Source organism: Anguilla anguilla, chromosome 3, assembly GCF_013347855.1.
Source record: "Anguilla anguilla isolate fAngAng1 chromosome 3, fAngAng1.pri, whole genome shotgun sequence".
Lineage (NCBI taxonomy): Eukaryota > Metazoa > Chordata > Actinopteri > Anguilliformes > Anguillidae > Anguilla > Anguilla anguilla.
In genome coordinates this window covers 17,887,049-17,901,249 of record NC_049203.1, presented here as the reverse complement: position 1 = coordinate 17,901,249, position 14,201 = coordinate 17,887,049, and the positions used below count along the sequence as shown (strand labels likewise).

The following is a 14,201-nucleotide window of genomic DNA, read 5'->3' as shown; positions in this document are numbered from 1 at the left end:
TTTGATTTTAAGCTTCAAATTGATCAATGGAGTATAAAGAAAATAGTTCTGGCAAATGCCTGAATATTTTCCTGGCAGTTTGATTAAATATAAGCTTTTTGCACACAAAGAAAGCTGTTTTTTCTTCTTTTTTTGTACCAGTGAAATTTTATAATCATATCTGCATAATCATGTGCAAGACCGTGGACACCAGAAATGGCCATAGGTTGTGGAGTCTTTACTTCATGGTTTGTATTGGGTCTGTGTGACAAGCCTTTAGAACGATTATGTTTCACAAGGTGACATGGTCTGTACTTCTACTACAGGTGCCACTTTCAGCACCCAATGTTCTTGTGTGTATGGGGTTATTTATGTATACAGTGCTGCCATGTTGGGAAAGAAAGAAAAAAATGTAAAACATTTAATGCACCCTTTGTCATGTTTGAATTATGTTATATTTTTAAGAGATATACCGTGTGACAGTAGGTTTTTTACTGAACTTGTAAAGCTTTTAATCTTATTTGGTACCATAGCAGTGTTGTGTTCTGGTTTGAGAACTGATTTTGTAACTAGAATGATGTTTGGTCAAGTCCCAGTTGGAGCAGGCATATTGCTTCAGTAAATATTCAGCTTTGCAAATAGAGATAATATGTTTTGAAAAGCTTTTTAAATGACACTGATTAACTATCATTAATTAAAAAATTGAAATTCATAAACAAATGTTCATATTAAATGCATTGTTTCTCATTTTTCATGTTGAATTCTTTCTTTCATTCACACACTGGTAATCTTCGTAAACCTTTGTCCTTTTGACTTGCACTGTACTGTACAAGATCAATAGCAAAAGTCATGGGAAATGTATACTAACATTAAAAATATATATTTCAGTATGAATCTGTGTGTTTCCTGGTTATTTGGACTTAACCTTTAAATTGCGATAACGCACTCTTGTGCACAAGAGCCTCCTAGCAAGGTATTTCGTAATCGACTGTCGCCAAACAAAAATTTGGGACTTACCAAACAGTGTGGATATCATTGTGATTTACGATAATTTTGAAAAAAAAGAAGAAAACGCAGCGTATCTGATCCTGAGAGTGAGGCCAATTGGTTTGAGTCATCACTCTCACTGGACTGCGGCGTTTTGCATTCTCTGTGAATTTTTGCTGATATCCCTTCTCACGGTTTCCTGTTTGTGCACACGAGAATAGGACATGCGACAAATGCTCTGCTGAGGGAGTTTTTCAGTAACGTGTGTGTTGGGGGAAAGCGAAAATTATGAAGGTAATCAGGTTTTTAAGATTTAAATGAGGCTCATCTAAGACAACAAAACAGAGAAAACGTCAATGTAGTTATCCCAACAAACTCAGTGATGTAACATCCATTTGGTCTTTGCCCATAGAAATTTTGAGTGTGATTGTTTTCGTGTTAATGAAAGCTAATCCTAGATTCCACAGTACTATAGCAGCAAAGGTCATGAAATGAAATGGGCAGCAGTGTGCAACACCATTCAACTCATTACAGAGTGGATATTTTGTGTGAAACTCAATCTCTTTATACATCTCCTGAACCCAAATACAATCATTTTTCATTTCTGTTTCCAGTTATATTTCACACATTCACACATGTAATGCAAATTTCCAGTGGATTTTTAATTTTATTTCTGCATTATAATTCGAGAAAGTTCAGGGAATGGAATGAGAAGTTAGTGCATGTGCTCTCCTAGTTTGTTCTGAATTCCAGGAAGGCCTTAATTGGCGTCAGAAGGAACCTTGTTCACTTTGGCTTTTGTTTTTTCAGACCTGTGGAACATGTGCACTTTGTTACTATGGCTCCGCTTTCATCCTCTGCCAGGGTTTTCAGAAGGAAAGATGAAGCTTCTGACAGCAAACACATGCCAGAATCCTTAAAGCCATGGGCCACAGACCCACATGGGTGAAAAACATGGAGTCTTATGTCAGTGTGTTTACTACCAGCTTGCAGGCTGGTGGCATTGACTGCCTGTGTCATTTTAATTTAATTAACTGAATAAACTTTGTAGTAAAACCCGACGGTAAACCTGGACAGCCTCTATACTGCTTTTTGGTCTGCCTCTGCAGGCTATTATTACAAGAACTATTTCCTGCTGAGTAGGAGGTTTGTTTTTTCAGGTGGAAGTGAAGCATAGTGGTTTGGGGAAGTGGGCTTGAAACCCTGCTGCCCCTGTACTTTTGATCAAGGTGCTTAACCTGAATTGCATTACATTACATTTTATTTGGCAGGCGCTTTTATCCAAAGCAATGCACAATAAGGGCAATTGCTTCAGTAAATATCCAGCTGTATAAACGGGCTGTATCAAAATAATGAAAACTGTGTTAATTGCTCTGGATTACAGCATTTGCTAGCTGCTTTAAATGTAATGTATGTAATGCCTCTGTGGCTGTTGATGTTACTGATGACCTCTGAAGAACTCTGACCTCAGCAGCTTCTGGGAAATGTATTCCTGTAAATCATGTTCAGGTTCCAGATACCTCCAGATAAATTCATTCTTTTGTTCTGTACTGGCAGCATGCAAAAGAAAGCTGTGAGATTCTCACAAACTATGCAAGTGTTTTGGCCCATCTTATCTGTGTTCCATCCAGATTCTCTCAGGTGGTTTGGTTTATTCAGGATTCCTGCAGCTGAAATAGTTTCTACATTAGCTCGGCAAGCATGTACTACAGGGCCCGGTCTTGACTGAAAAATGGAGGCGAGAGGATTGAGTGATTTCAGTTTTTTCCATTTTTGAAAAGCTTGACTTGAAGCCATGCTTCCAGTAGATTCTCCCTCAGCTTGACTGCCTTTCCCACACCACTAGGGCATCAGCGTTCATCTGTGCAATTAAATGTTTGCAACAAACCGTTCCACAACTATTGGAGTATTGCATTGGAATGCATCTTCAGTACTCATAGTGAAAACAGACCCTTTTTGTCCATTTAAGGCTGTGCACTCAGACAGTCTGGTCACTGATTTAAAACATGATTTAGCCAAGATGTTTATGGAAGGAAACTCCCCTTGTGCCAGGAGGCAGACAGGTTCTCAAAGATGGAGGGGTGGAGCATCCTCTTTTTCTTTACTGTTTTTAGAGGCGTGAGTAAACCTGCCTGGTGGTCTCCGGCCATCGTCGCTTCCCTCCTCTCGCCCAGGAGACGCTGAGTCCGGCTTTCCGCGACAGTGACGTTCCCCCAGCGCATTCCCGAGATGAGATCACTTCCAGGCCCGGTGACTTAAGTCCAGCTTCCAGTTCAATCACCTCTATTCATCCCCCCCCCCCCCCCGTTAAATGGTGAGTTATCCCTTTTCCAACTGGCTCAAGAGAACAGACCTTTTGTCGCCCAAAATAAATAGCAACGGTCAACAAACAGTTTGCCAACCTCAGGAGATAAGAAATGGGATTACTGTGTGGGCCCTGACTGTATGAATAAACTAAGCGCAAATGTTCCATCTATGTTTTTCATGACACAAGTCCAGTTTAAATCAAAATGGAAGTTTGTTTTTTTAAAATATCCATCAGCATGTGTTACATGTGCGTGAAGTTTGCAGTGTGTACTCTGTTACTCATGCCAAATCATTTTTAAATATTTGTGTTTTTCTGTCCTTTTTAGCCCTGAAATACTGTGTTTGGAAAGTCAGTCAAATAATTCAATGAGACAATTTATGTGTGAGCTAAGGGGCCTATTGGATACTTGCTTAGATATATTTTTATTTGGACAGACCCAAAGGGAAATTCGGCCCATTGGTCAGTTTACATTGAACTTTTATGAATACCAGTGGCTGACTGCTGTATAAGGGGAGATGTTTTCCATACTGGAGATTGATAAAAGAACTGCTATGAACTCCAGCACTATGTTACACTAGCATCACAACCTGAAAATAATCTGGGGGCCCCATATTTACAGATCTGCAATGTTTAGACAAACACTTAGTGATCTGTTTCTCTGTAAAGCGTATGTGAAGGAGGGTCTCTGTAAAAGTGCTATACAAGTTTAATTTAGTTGAGTTGAGGACATGTTCACAATGTAATTCTGAGAACACAAAATTTGAAGGAATACTCCAGGCTACTAAGTTCTTTAACAAGCAATAATTCTTGCAAAGAGGAGTTATTTGGCCCCCAAACATAGATCTAGGGGTAACCTACCTTGACGTGGAACATTAAATAGATTACTGTTTTGGTGCTTTTATTCACTCGTGGTCATACAAAAGGACCTGCATAATACCAGCGTGTTGAAAAAATAACAGCGGCAGAGAAATAAAATGTTTATCGTATTTTACCAGAACCCCTCCTGAGAAGTCCGTTTCTTCTGTTCCAAAAACAAGAAGGGCTTTATCAGGGGGAAGTCTCCTCGCCTACGATGAGCACCAGCCTGCTTTTTTTTGGAATTCTGGTCCAGGATTTTCTTGTTATCTTTCACCCCCTGGAGGGAGTCATCCAAACTCCAGGATCAGAGAGCTGATATTTCTCCCACTCTGTGGATCACGCAAATGGTTAAAAAAAAAATTAAAAATAGAAACACAGCAAAAACCCGTGGGAAAAAAACCTAAAAAAAATAAATAAATCATGGCCACAGAGTTACAAGTAAACACATGTACATGTATTGTATGTCGAAGTTGCTTTGCTGTGCTCAGATTTACTCTACCCTGCCTGTTGATCCGAGGCAGGTTTTTTAATATGATCATAACCCTGGTAAAGTCAGCCGCTGAAATATGACAGCTGTTTGAGTTTCTGGACCACTGCAGCAAAATTACAATTACCGATATACAGGGGACCTATATAATACCTATATAATCTTGGTGCTGAGTACCGTGTTTTTAAATATCTCGGAAAGTACAGCAAAACCTCAGATCTTAGATGAAAAACAATTTTCCGGAAAAATTCAAAACTAAATGCAACATACACACACACACACACACACACGTGCACACACACACACAAAACAAGGAAATAGACAGGAAGTGAATCTGGCCAGAACCCTTCGGAGTCACCAGGAGGCTTCTTTGTCCAGGCATCTGAAGAACCTCCTCTGCCCCCTAACACCTTGGACAGTGGAAGTCTCCACTGGGTGTGTGGAGAACAATGTTTTTTCCCCATCAAAGTGACAGAGCACGCTTAGAGAGAACGGTTAGAAGAGTGCAGCATAGACCCCACCCCCACCCTGCCCTCACCCCCCCACCTCTCCCTCTTTATAGCTTAGTCTACACTCAGAGGTTACAGCTCGCAAATGTGCAAAGTTCAAAACCTCAAAGACTTTCCACTTGTCAGTCCCTGGGCCTACCGCACTCTCTCTCTCTCTCTCTCTCTCTCTCTTTCTATGTCTCTCTCGTCCGCTCTGCTTGAGACCTGTTGCCTGAGACACACGGTCTCTTACTTTTGGATGCCGTTCCAAATGTTAAATTTTGTTATTTTTTTGTCACTTTGTGGTGTATCCACGTGATAATGGGATCTTTTGAATGAGGGGTGGACAAAGTTACAATAGACGCATGCTGAAAATTTCCCACATCCTGTCACTGTGAGCTGTTGGGTGGGTTTCTGCTCAACCCTGTCTATCTCTGTTAGGACCAACAAATTATTTATAATGGTCATATCAATAGTGTATGACAAATATGTGCAAATAATTATTTAACTTGCAAACAAAGTAATATCCTTAACTTTCAAAATGTGTTTAATTAATTTTAATAGAATTAAGTAAGTTGTATGGTTTATTGTGCAATCGAGGGCAACATTTCATCCATGCATACTCTTTTTAGGTGATAAAATTGATCCTTTTCATTAAATACAATATTTAAAATGTCTACAGAGCAGGTTCAAGCAATTCCAGACACATCAAGTGGAAAACATTCATACAACATTGTTAACTTTAAAAACACAAAAAAAGAAAAAAAAATGACCTTGAGATTACGGTCAGTTTAAATTTAACTTCTATAACAGATCTGTTAAATAACTGAATATTAACATCAGAGAGTCTACACTATCCATACATTTATTAAAGGACTCAAATTCTACATAGAATTTGGCAGATGAGTTGCCATATCAAATTTCCCTCCAGAACACAATAAAAGGTTCAATTCTAGTTTTCTCAGCATTCTTGGTCTCAAAATGTAAAATGCAGAACTTCTGGTAATAAACAGCTAATCTTCTATCTTGGAGATTTGTTTAACCAAGTTAACGGTGCATGTGCTCTTTCCAGTCAGGCCGTAAACAGTTTCACTTCCTGGGAGTGAAAAAGTGGTCTTGCTTCACTTTGGCTGGGGTGGGGGCACTAGTGAAGTGAAGTCAAATGACCGGCTGTACTAAAAATCTTCATCTGCCTTTCATCCCATGGTCTCAAAGATTAATCTTTGGCCAATGCACTGAACTATTTCATGGTCAGTGTGGAGGTTTACAACCCTCAAAAGTGATGAGATTAATTGAAATGTTGCTATTGTTTCTATGGTAAAAGTGATTTTTTTGTTTGTTTTTTTTTTTGTTTCCACTGCTAGTGGTTCAATCTCGTAATAGGAAAAAAAAACGTTATCTCAACCACCAGCTCTAAAACTGTCGTCCCCACCCTTCCACATGCCCCTCTTTCAAAAACACTTTGCAGTGGTTAATACTCACTCACATAAGCCCCGTCATGTCGTTTTACAGGATGTGAGTGTGTTTGTGTTGTGTGCACATTTCTTAATTCGGTCAGCCCCTAAAACCCAGTAGATACTTTGGGGTTATCTGTAGCAGAAAGTTATTCTTCCTTAAAAGGGTGAGCTGCATAAAGAATTAAGTTAGATACCGACTGACATTTAAAGACATATTTTTTTACAGGCTGTTCTGCATTATTGGACGGGACAGTGCAGAGAGACAGTAAGAATGGAGAGTGAGAGACATGCAACATATCTCACACAGCGAGGGAAATAAAACCACCAACTTCACGGCTTGTAATGAGCATGTGGTCAGCACCCTACAGGCCATGCCATGTGACACCCCATAAAGATGTGATTTAAAACTAAAATCTGTGTTTGCATTATTTAAAAAAAAATCTTTCTGAATATTCCTAGACCTAACCAAGGTTAATTTCAAGTGAATGACTCCACATCTGCCATCCTTATGCCAAGCATGGAAAACCTAAACCACAGACAAGCACCAGTCAGTGTTTTAGAGGATATATAATGCAGTAGCTCCTTATTATAAAACCTCCTATTGCAGAAAATACAGGAAGTGACATCACATGCAGTAATGAATGTCAAAGACACATCAGGACCAACAACAATGGCGGATAGTTACATTTTTCTGAGCATTTTCCAGGAGCCCAGCATGTTAAGCAGAAACTACTTATTGGACAGGTGGAAACGTGCCCTGGTTGAACCTGTCTCATAAAATCATTTCCAGACTGACAGTGTTCATATGGATTATAGAGAGTAACCATTTCAAATTCGATTGGAATTAAATGTGGTTAATTTCACTTTAATGGAGTTAAAATACACAGATACAAAGTACCAATCAAAATGGTTCAGTCGCTTGCACCGTTAACACAGATACACAGACACAGGCATGGAAACAGGAACACTCATGCACAAGAGCTTTGTTGATTGAGGATGTTTGACTTGTGCTTGGTCAAGTTATTTTAACAAAACACAGAAACTGAGATAAATAAAAATGTGCAAGATTATCACATAAAATCATTATCTTCTGAGTCCTGTCAATCCAAAGAAAATCCTGAAAAATCTCTTATCCCAAATACAATCTGAGATGTGTTTACTAATACAAGTATTTAAAATCCCAACATTCATTTAACGTGTCATGTGGTGGTCATGAACATTTCTTGAATATGCATGTCAAGCTAACAACACACATTTATCATGTCAGGAACGGATTGTGGCTGTTTCTGAGCTCATCTAGAAAAGACCTCACAGATGTGAAGGACATGAAAATCTCACATTCGTGCTATGAGCATATCTTAAACAGAATTATCCCAGATATTTGGGGGTCCTAGGCAAAAAGAAATTTGGGGGCCTCTCCAAAATATAGGCACCTTCTGATTCTTCTACTGTCAAAGGAAGGTGAGAAGGTGGGGCCCTGTGCAAGAAGGTGGGGCCCTAGGCGCAGCGGGTGCCTAGTGGGTGGGTGGGACAGCTTAAACATGCTGTGAACAGTCATAAACATAATAGTAATTATGTCTTGGGCATGTCCGGAACCTAGCACTGATCTGGGATCAGGAAAACCGGATGGTAGCATACTCCGTGAGTTCTTCCAGCACAATGGATGTGCGAGCAGAATCCTCCTGTCTTGACTGGTGGTTCAGGGTCACATATATTATGGAAGTCTCACACCTGTCTCTGTCGTTATCATGGGGATGGCTGTTGTTCCTGTCAACGGCTGTCTGATTTGCTGTGCTTATCCCATGCTTATCCATTGTGACCTTGTACTATAAACAAAAGAGAGGTCATTTAGATTTCCTCCGTTTTTATAAATAATGGAGAAAGGTCCACCCTCCTTTTTATTGTTTGCTTTATCCAGATTTCCTTTGTTAAGGAGGAAAACTGCACTGCCATACAAGTCTTACATTTGCACAAAAGATACAGATTTAGAATTTGCTTTACCTGACAGTTGCTTGCATCCGCATTTCTTGATCTTTGTAATCCTATTCGTGAAATAAATACACATGTTATTGTTTTTTATGTCTCCTAATACTGTGCCAAAGCTCTGAAGCTCGCACACCCAGTGGCTGATAAAGAACGATGGGTCACCCTCACACTCACCTTTACATCCATTCATGCACAAAAAGGAAATCACCATCACCGTGATGACCACAGCTACTACGATAGTACAGATGGAAAAGTGAGGGATCCAGCTGGGGCCTTGGGTGTTGAGTTCTTTCTCCGCTGACATGTCTGTAGTGAAAACACGAAGCTTTTCAGCGGCCCACCACTATTAAACGTAAACTCAAAGAAGCTATGGTATTTTGTAATTGATTGTGGTTATGGTATTTTTCTTACATTTCTCTTCTTGGGATTTGTTATGGATGTAATCAGGACTTGTAGCTTTGTTAGCATAGTTAATTTGCTCTAGCGCTTCAGTGATGCTGCATCTGTACTCACTGGTTTGGGAAAATTGTCAACCAGGTCTGTCTATATTGCTCAAATAAATCAGGTGCATAGTGATATTAAGGCAAATAGAATAAAGTCGAATGTTGTCATCCTGAATGAGAGTGTAATGAAATGTAATGTAATGTACTGCAAGCAATGGTGGGCAAAACAATGGCATTCAAATTATTACAAAATAAATCAAATTTTAAATTTAAAAAATCCCATCAAGGGAAAGCATATATTCATGAAGGAAAACCTTGCTTAAGTACTGCCCTTTTGAGGAGGACGCAGCCTGAAAAATACAGACCAACTACAAGATTAGTATTTCCATTACACATTTAAATAGTAAAACAAAGGCACATCATTTTGTAATGGTGCAAGCTCTACATTAAGATTAGTTTGTGAGTTCTAAGTAAAATAAGAAAAGAAAAAGGCAGACTATATCTGCTTTTGGAATCATTTAACTCCATTCTATTTTGTATTTTTTGTTCATTTTCTTCCACTTCTGTTTCAGGTCTGAGCTTATAATGTACCTCTTTTCAGCAACTTTTATTTTTAAAGTGGCAAGAATCAAACAGTCCCAGCATGTGCACTTACTGTAAAGGGACCAACACTAGAGACTAGTAACCTCCAGTATCGGTACAATACAAATAACTACTGAAAAATTTCATTCTACCTTTCCTGAATTAACAGCTTTGGAAGAGACTTTTGAAATCACCTCATACAATTCACATTTAAAACAGTATGTTCTGTGAACACAAAAAAAAATCACTACTCTCACGTGTGTTGCTGTTGCTTCCATTTCCACCATGAAGAGACTCAGTGGCTGAGGAAATAAAAAATCAGACCAAATAGATTGCGATGCTGCTGTGCAATGAACAGGAACATCTGTGAATCCTCCAGCTGCTTAGAAATATTTCTGTCTGTTCATTTTATCAATAAAGGAAACATGCTGTAGCTTTGAACAAGTAAACAAGAGGAAAGATTTGATTACTCACCTGAAAAGCTGACTGTAATAAAATGACCCACAGCGCTGCCTACGACACTGAAGATGCTACATCTGTATTGTCCAGCATCATCCAAGCTTATATTTCCAAAAAGCAGGAACATGTCACCCCAGTTCGGATCCTCTTTAGATTTTTCCCACCCATGTGTGATGCTGTACATTTTGTCCACAGGTTTGCAGTTGTTGTCAGTGTGAAATCTACACCAGGTGAAATTGAACTCTTGGCCACAATGTTTGACTGCACACATAATCTTCAGGGATTCTTTTGCCACAGCCTTATATGTTGTACTGCGCTTTACTTGAATCTCTGGAGCACAGTGTGTCTCTTGTCCTAACAATTCAGAAAAAAAGCAGCATCATACAATAAATAATCATCCCACCACCCAACCATGCTTATTGAAAAAATTGTACCCAACTTGACCTCAAGCCTAAACACCTAAACCACAGAACTTCATAACAACTGTAACGGCTGCTCCTTCACACAGATTGGAAGAAGCCGTTCCAATTCTTATGCATTTCTGTGGTGTCGAGCATTAAACCGCTGTTATGTTGGTTTCAGTTTCCCAACCCTGATTTATACACTTACTCACAAGTGTGAAGTGATGAAGATAAAATCCTGACTTGTCTGTGCATAGTGAATGAAAGCACAAACCAAGCGAATTAATCAAACTTTAATCAGTATGGGAAATTGTGGTGGGAGGTGTATATGGTGAGAGTTGTTGCGCAGGTCAGCATAATAACACCCAGACATCCTGTGTAGTAAACAGTGACTTAAACATTTTGTGGAAATGTTTAAGTCACATTTTTGGCACCAGTTTTCAATTTTGGCACCTGTTAATCAGGTCTGCATTATTCTGGTCTGCATTGTTCTGTGTAAAGTTTGTCGCATGGAAAATGAAGTAAATCAATTGGCTGCCCCCCTCATGAAGACCCAGATTTTAAATGCCGGTGGGGGCTCTTCTTTTCACCTTCCCACAGGTTTGAGCAGTTAGTGTTGCTCTACTCACTCAAATGGAAACATTGTGTGTGGGACAGAGAAACAGTCAACATACAGTCACCTATTAGCATGGAAACACACTTCTACCCAACACATACACATGCGCACAGACACACGCAACTAACGCTACAACTGGTTCTACACAAGAATTTCCACTACCGCTCAATTTTCTCTGCTTTCACAATACAGCAAGATACATGGAAAAAATGAACCATGTAGCATGCAAAATGAAATGGATGATACATATATTATGATCTGTACAGGTTGTAATCTGAGTTAATCTGTAAAGCTTTCTTAAGACAAAGATAACAGGCACAATTTTGTATTTGTTATGTTGATCAGCGGTTAGATTCCTCAGACAACTGTATTTGGATGACTGTGGATAGAACTGCATTGTCTTAATTGAAATCCAGCAGAATACTTTTTATGTATCATTAGTGCCAGTTGGAGCCATTTTCCCAGTTGTTGTAAAAAGGTGCTGTATGTGCCTGTGGGGCCGACCTCATTCTCATTCTACAGCTAAGTGACAGTCCGACAAAATGGTTGTACAAGACGCTCTCTTAGTCAAACATGCAGTTCACTTCCTGCCCATTTTAGCTAATCCAAACACTCCGTGTGTGTCTGTGTGTATGTGTGATGGGGGTGGTGGAAGCGAGAGAGAGAAAGTGAACACAAAGAATACTGTATTATAAAACTGCATAGTAACTGTGTTTGTTTACAGTATGTGTGTGTTTATTTCCATTCGTGTACATGTGTATATGTGTGTCTCTTGTCTTTCATTTTAATCCATTTCACACCATATTTTGAAGCGGAATGATTTGGTGCTCAATGTTCATATGCTGAGTCATACATGAAATGTCTTTCTTCTACTAATGTATGTGTGACCTTTAAACTGCAGTGTGAAAAGAAGCAGTGGTGATGTTGCATGTTTCAGAGGAGGGTACATGGTTGTCCTAGACCTTCTGGAACTGACAATGGAGGTTGTGGTGTGTGTTGCAGTGTAAATATAATTGGGCATTCCAAATTGGGGAAAAAAGGGGGGAAAGCAGTTCCGAAAAAGCCCCACATACATCACGGAATGGTCTCTAGCTACACAGATCATTAACAAATCTGTCAACCTGTTGTCTAGTCTCAGATTGTATCACAAACATATGCTAAAAAAATAGTACAGAGTTCAGCGTATGTACGTGAAATGTCCATATTTGTTAGGGGGCACTCACATTGGTTTTTTTTTTTGGTTTTTTTTTTTTATTAGTCCTTACTTTGATCCTGTACTTTTCCACTGACAAGTCTGCAAGAGGGTCATTCACAGGTTGCTCGGGGAAGTGGGGGGCATGACTAAATCATAGTAAAAGTGAGCTGACTGTCAGGTTGTGATGGCAGACTGGAAATTTCCCTTATGATCAGTTAAACTGATACGCAAGGAGACCTTCAGATTTCACTTTTTTCAGTAAAAATAGCATTATTCACACCATAAAAACTATGAAAAACTCACCTGTCTGCACCCCACATATCTGTGCCCACCACCTTTGTCATCAAACACCAAAAAGTCCCCAAACATCTGAAGACTCTGAAAAGCGTGTGGATTTGCATGACAGAGCAGACAGCTCCCCCTTCTTAAAGGTGGCTCATTCATGTGTTCTATGATTATTAGTCTATTATTATTATGATTATTAGAAATATTCCTAATTTGAGGATTTACAAGTGTTGTGTCAAGATTCAAGACAAGCAATAGATAATCCTGGCTGCCCTCATCTGTAATTGTTTCCAAAAATTAAGTCCACAGTTGGGACACAATGCTGCCACCATGAATCCAGTCATCCTTAATAAATTTTTGAGGCATATCTAGTCTACAGTGCCTTCTTGGTGATTACTTTTATATGAATTGATGATTGAGATCTTGCCAATGATCAGCCAGCACCCTGGTCTCATTATTACAATCAGACTAAATCCTTACAACATCCTTGATTAACTGCTTAACATACATGCCACCTGTTTTACTGAGCTTCATGTGAGGTATAGTTCCCTCGACTTTGCTCATGTTGATTGATGTAGAGGAAGTTTGGTGGTGCAGTGACTACTCTTATTTTAAATGGATACACTGGACACATAATTTGAGTCCATTATCCTGCCTGCCCACGTAAGTCGGATTCATTCAATTAGCACCACACTTGCTCTGAAATGATGGGGCATGAGGGAGATTCAGAGACCTCCCTGTTTTGGTGGAAAAACAGAAGCTTTATACACCACACACACACACACACACGTGTATGTATATAATACACATATGATTTGAGGGGAAACGCTGTTACACCGGCATTCACTTGACAGGTGATAATAAGCTGCGACATCATAGGTTCTATAATTGTATCACACTGACCAGTTCTGTCTCTATCACTGGTCTTGTCCCCTCTGTGGGGATCTGGAATGAGAAGGGGCTCCAAGCCTCACTTACCCCAAGCATCTCCAGGGACGTATATCACCAGCAGCAGAAGGGACAGAGCCAGGCTGGTCCTCTCCATTTGGGGCCTCATCCTCGCCGGCAGCAGGCCAGTCTTTCTGTGTCCAAGAGGGCTTCTGGGAATCAGCACAGGTAACCCATCACCTTCACTGTGTCAGTGTCTCTGTGTTTCTGTAAGCACGTGTCAGTTCAACTTCATATCACTGCAGCACTACTTAACTGCTCAGCAGGGTGTACTCTCCCTGTCTTTCTCACTGTCTGTGCCTGTCTCTCTCTCTTCCTTTCTCTCTTTCACTTGAAAGACATATAGTTTCATATGTGGTTTCTGTAAACTCCTCCCCTTGTGTCAATCTGTACTTCACGTTGCCTCCTTTTTCCCGTACTCCCACTGCTGTACCGGCTCTGTGCTGTGATGATTGTCTTCTTTTTAATCAGGAACTTGATTAGGATGATTCCATGGACCCTGACTGACAGGGGCCCTCAGAAAACTGTGCTGTAATTGTGCAATAATGGGGTGGTCTGGTGTAGTAGGGCTGAATGTGAGATCTTTTCACGGGGCCCAACATCCAAACACTTAACCGCTGTCCCAAACTAGAGTGTTTATGCATTTGTTTCTGACCTGGTTTTTATGGCAAAGTAGGCTGTCCACTAAGGAATGAGTGCTAATCTTGTTCAGAAGCTAAAAT

The 14,201-nt window shown here is 39.9% G+C and overlaps 1 protein-coding gene across 2 annotated transcripts; it reads right to left on the bottom strand.

Annotated features, from left to right (window-relative positions):
* Positions 1-5,649: 5,649 nt before the first annotated feature.
* LOC118222357 (B- and T-lymphocyte attenuator) lies at positions 5,650-13,792 on the bottom strand. Of its 2 annotated transcripts, XM_035407887.1 has the most exons (8): positions 13,510-13,792; positions 10,050-10,388; positions 9,833-9,877; positions 9,308-9,343; positions 8,725-8,856; positions 8,566-8,606; positions 7,881-8,390; positions 5,650-7,850 (listed from the first exon to the last, which is right to left on the bottom strand). In XM_035407887.1, exons 1-7 carry the CDS (start codon positions 13,586-13,588, stop codon positions 8,178-8,180), a joined length of 885 nt encoding a protein of 294 aa, XP_035263778.1. In that variant the 5' UTR covers positions 13,589-13,792; the 3' UTR covers positions 5,650-7,850; positions 7,881-8,177. The 2 variants fall into 2 exon arrangements, with proteins under 2 accessions (XP_035263778.1, XP_035263779.1); XM_035407888.1 differs by lacking the exon at positions 9,308-9,343.
* Positions 13,793-14,201: the final 409 nt, after the last annotated feature.

What these genes read in the sequence shown, in the direction of transcription:
- LOC118222357 (XM_035407887.1), bottom strand. Translation starts at nt 13,588, where the DNA reads ATGAGGCCCCAAATGGAGAGGACCAGCCTGGCTCTGTCCCTTCTGCTG. An exon ending in TGGAAGCAACAGCAACACAC is followed by an intron (nt 9,344 to 9,832) that starts GTGAGAGTAGTG and finishes TGTATTTTTCAG; the next exon opens with GCTGCGTCCTCCTCAAAAGG. An exon ending in CGGATGCAAGCAACTGTCAG is followed by an intron (nt 8,391 to 8,565) that starts GTAAAGCAAATT and finishes TTTTGTTTATAG; the next exon opens with TACAAGGTCACAATGGATAA.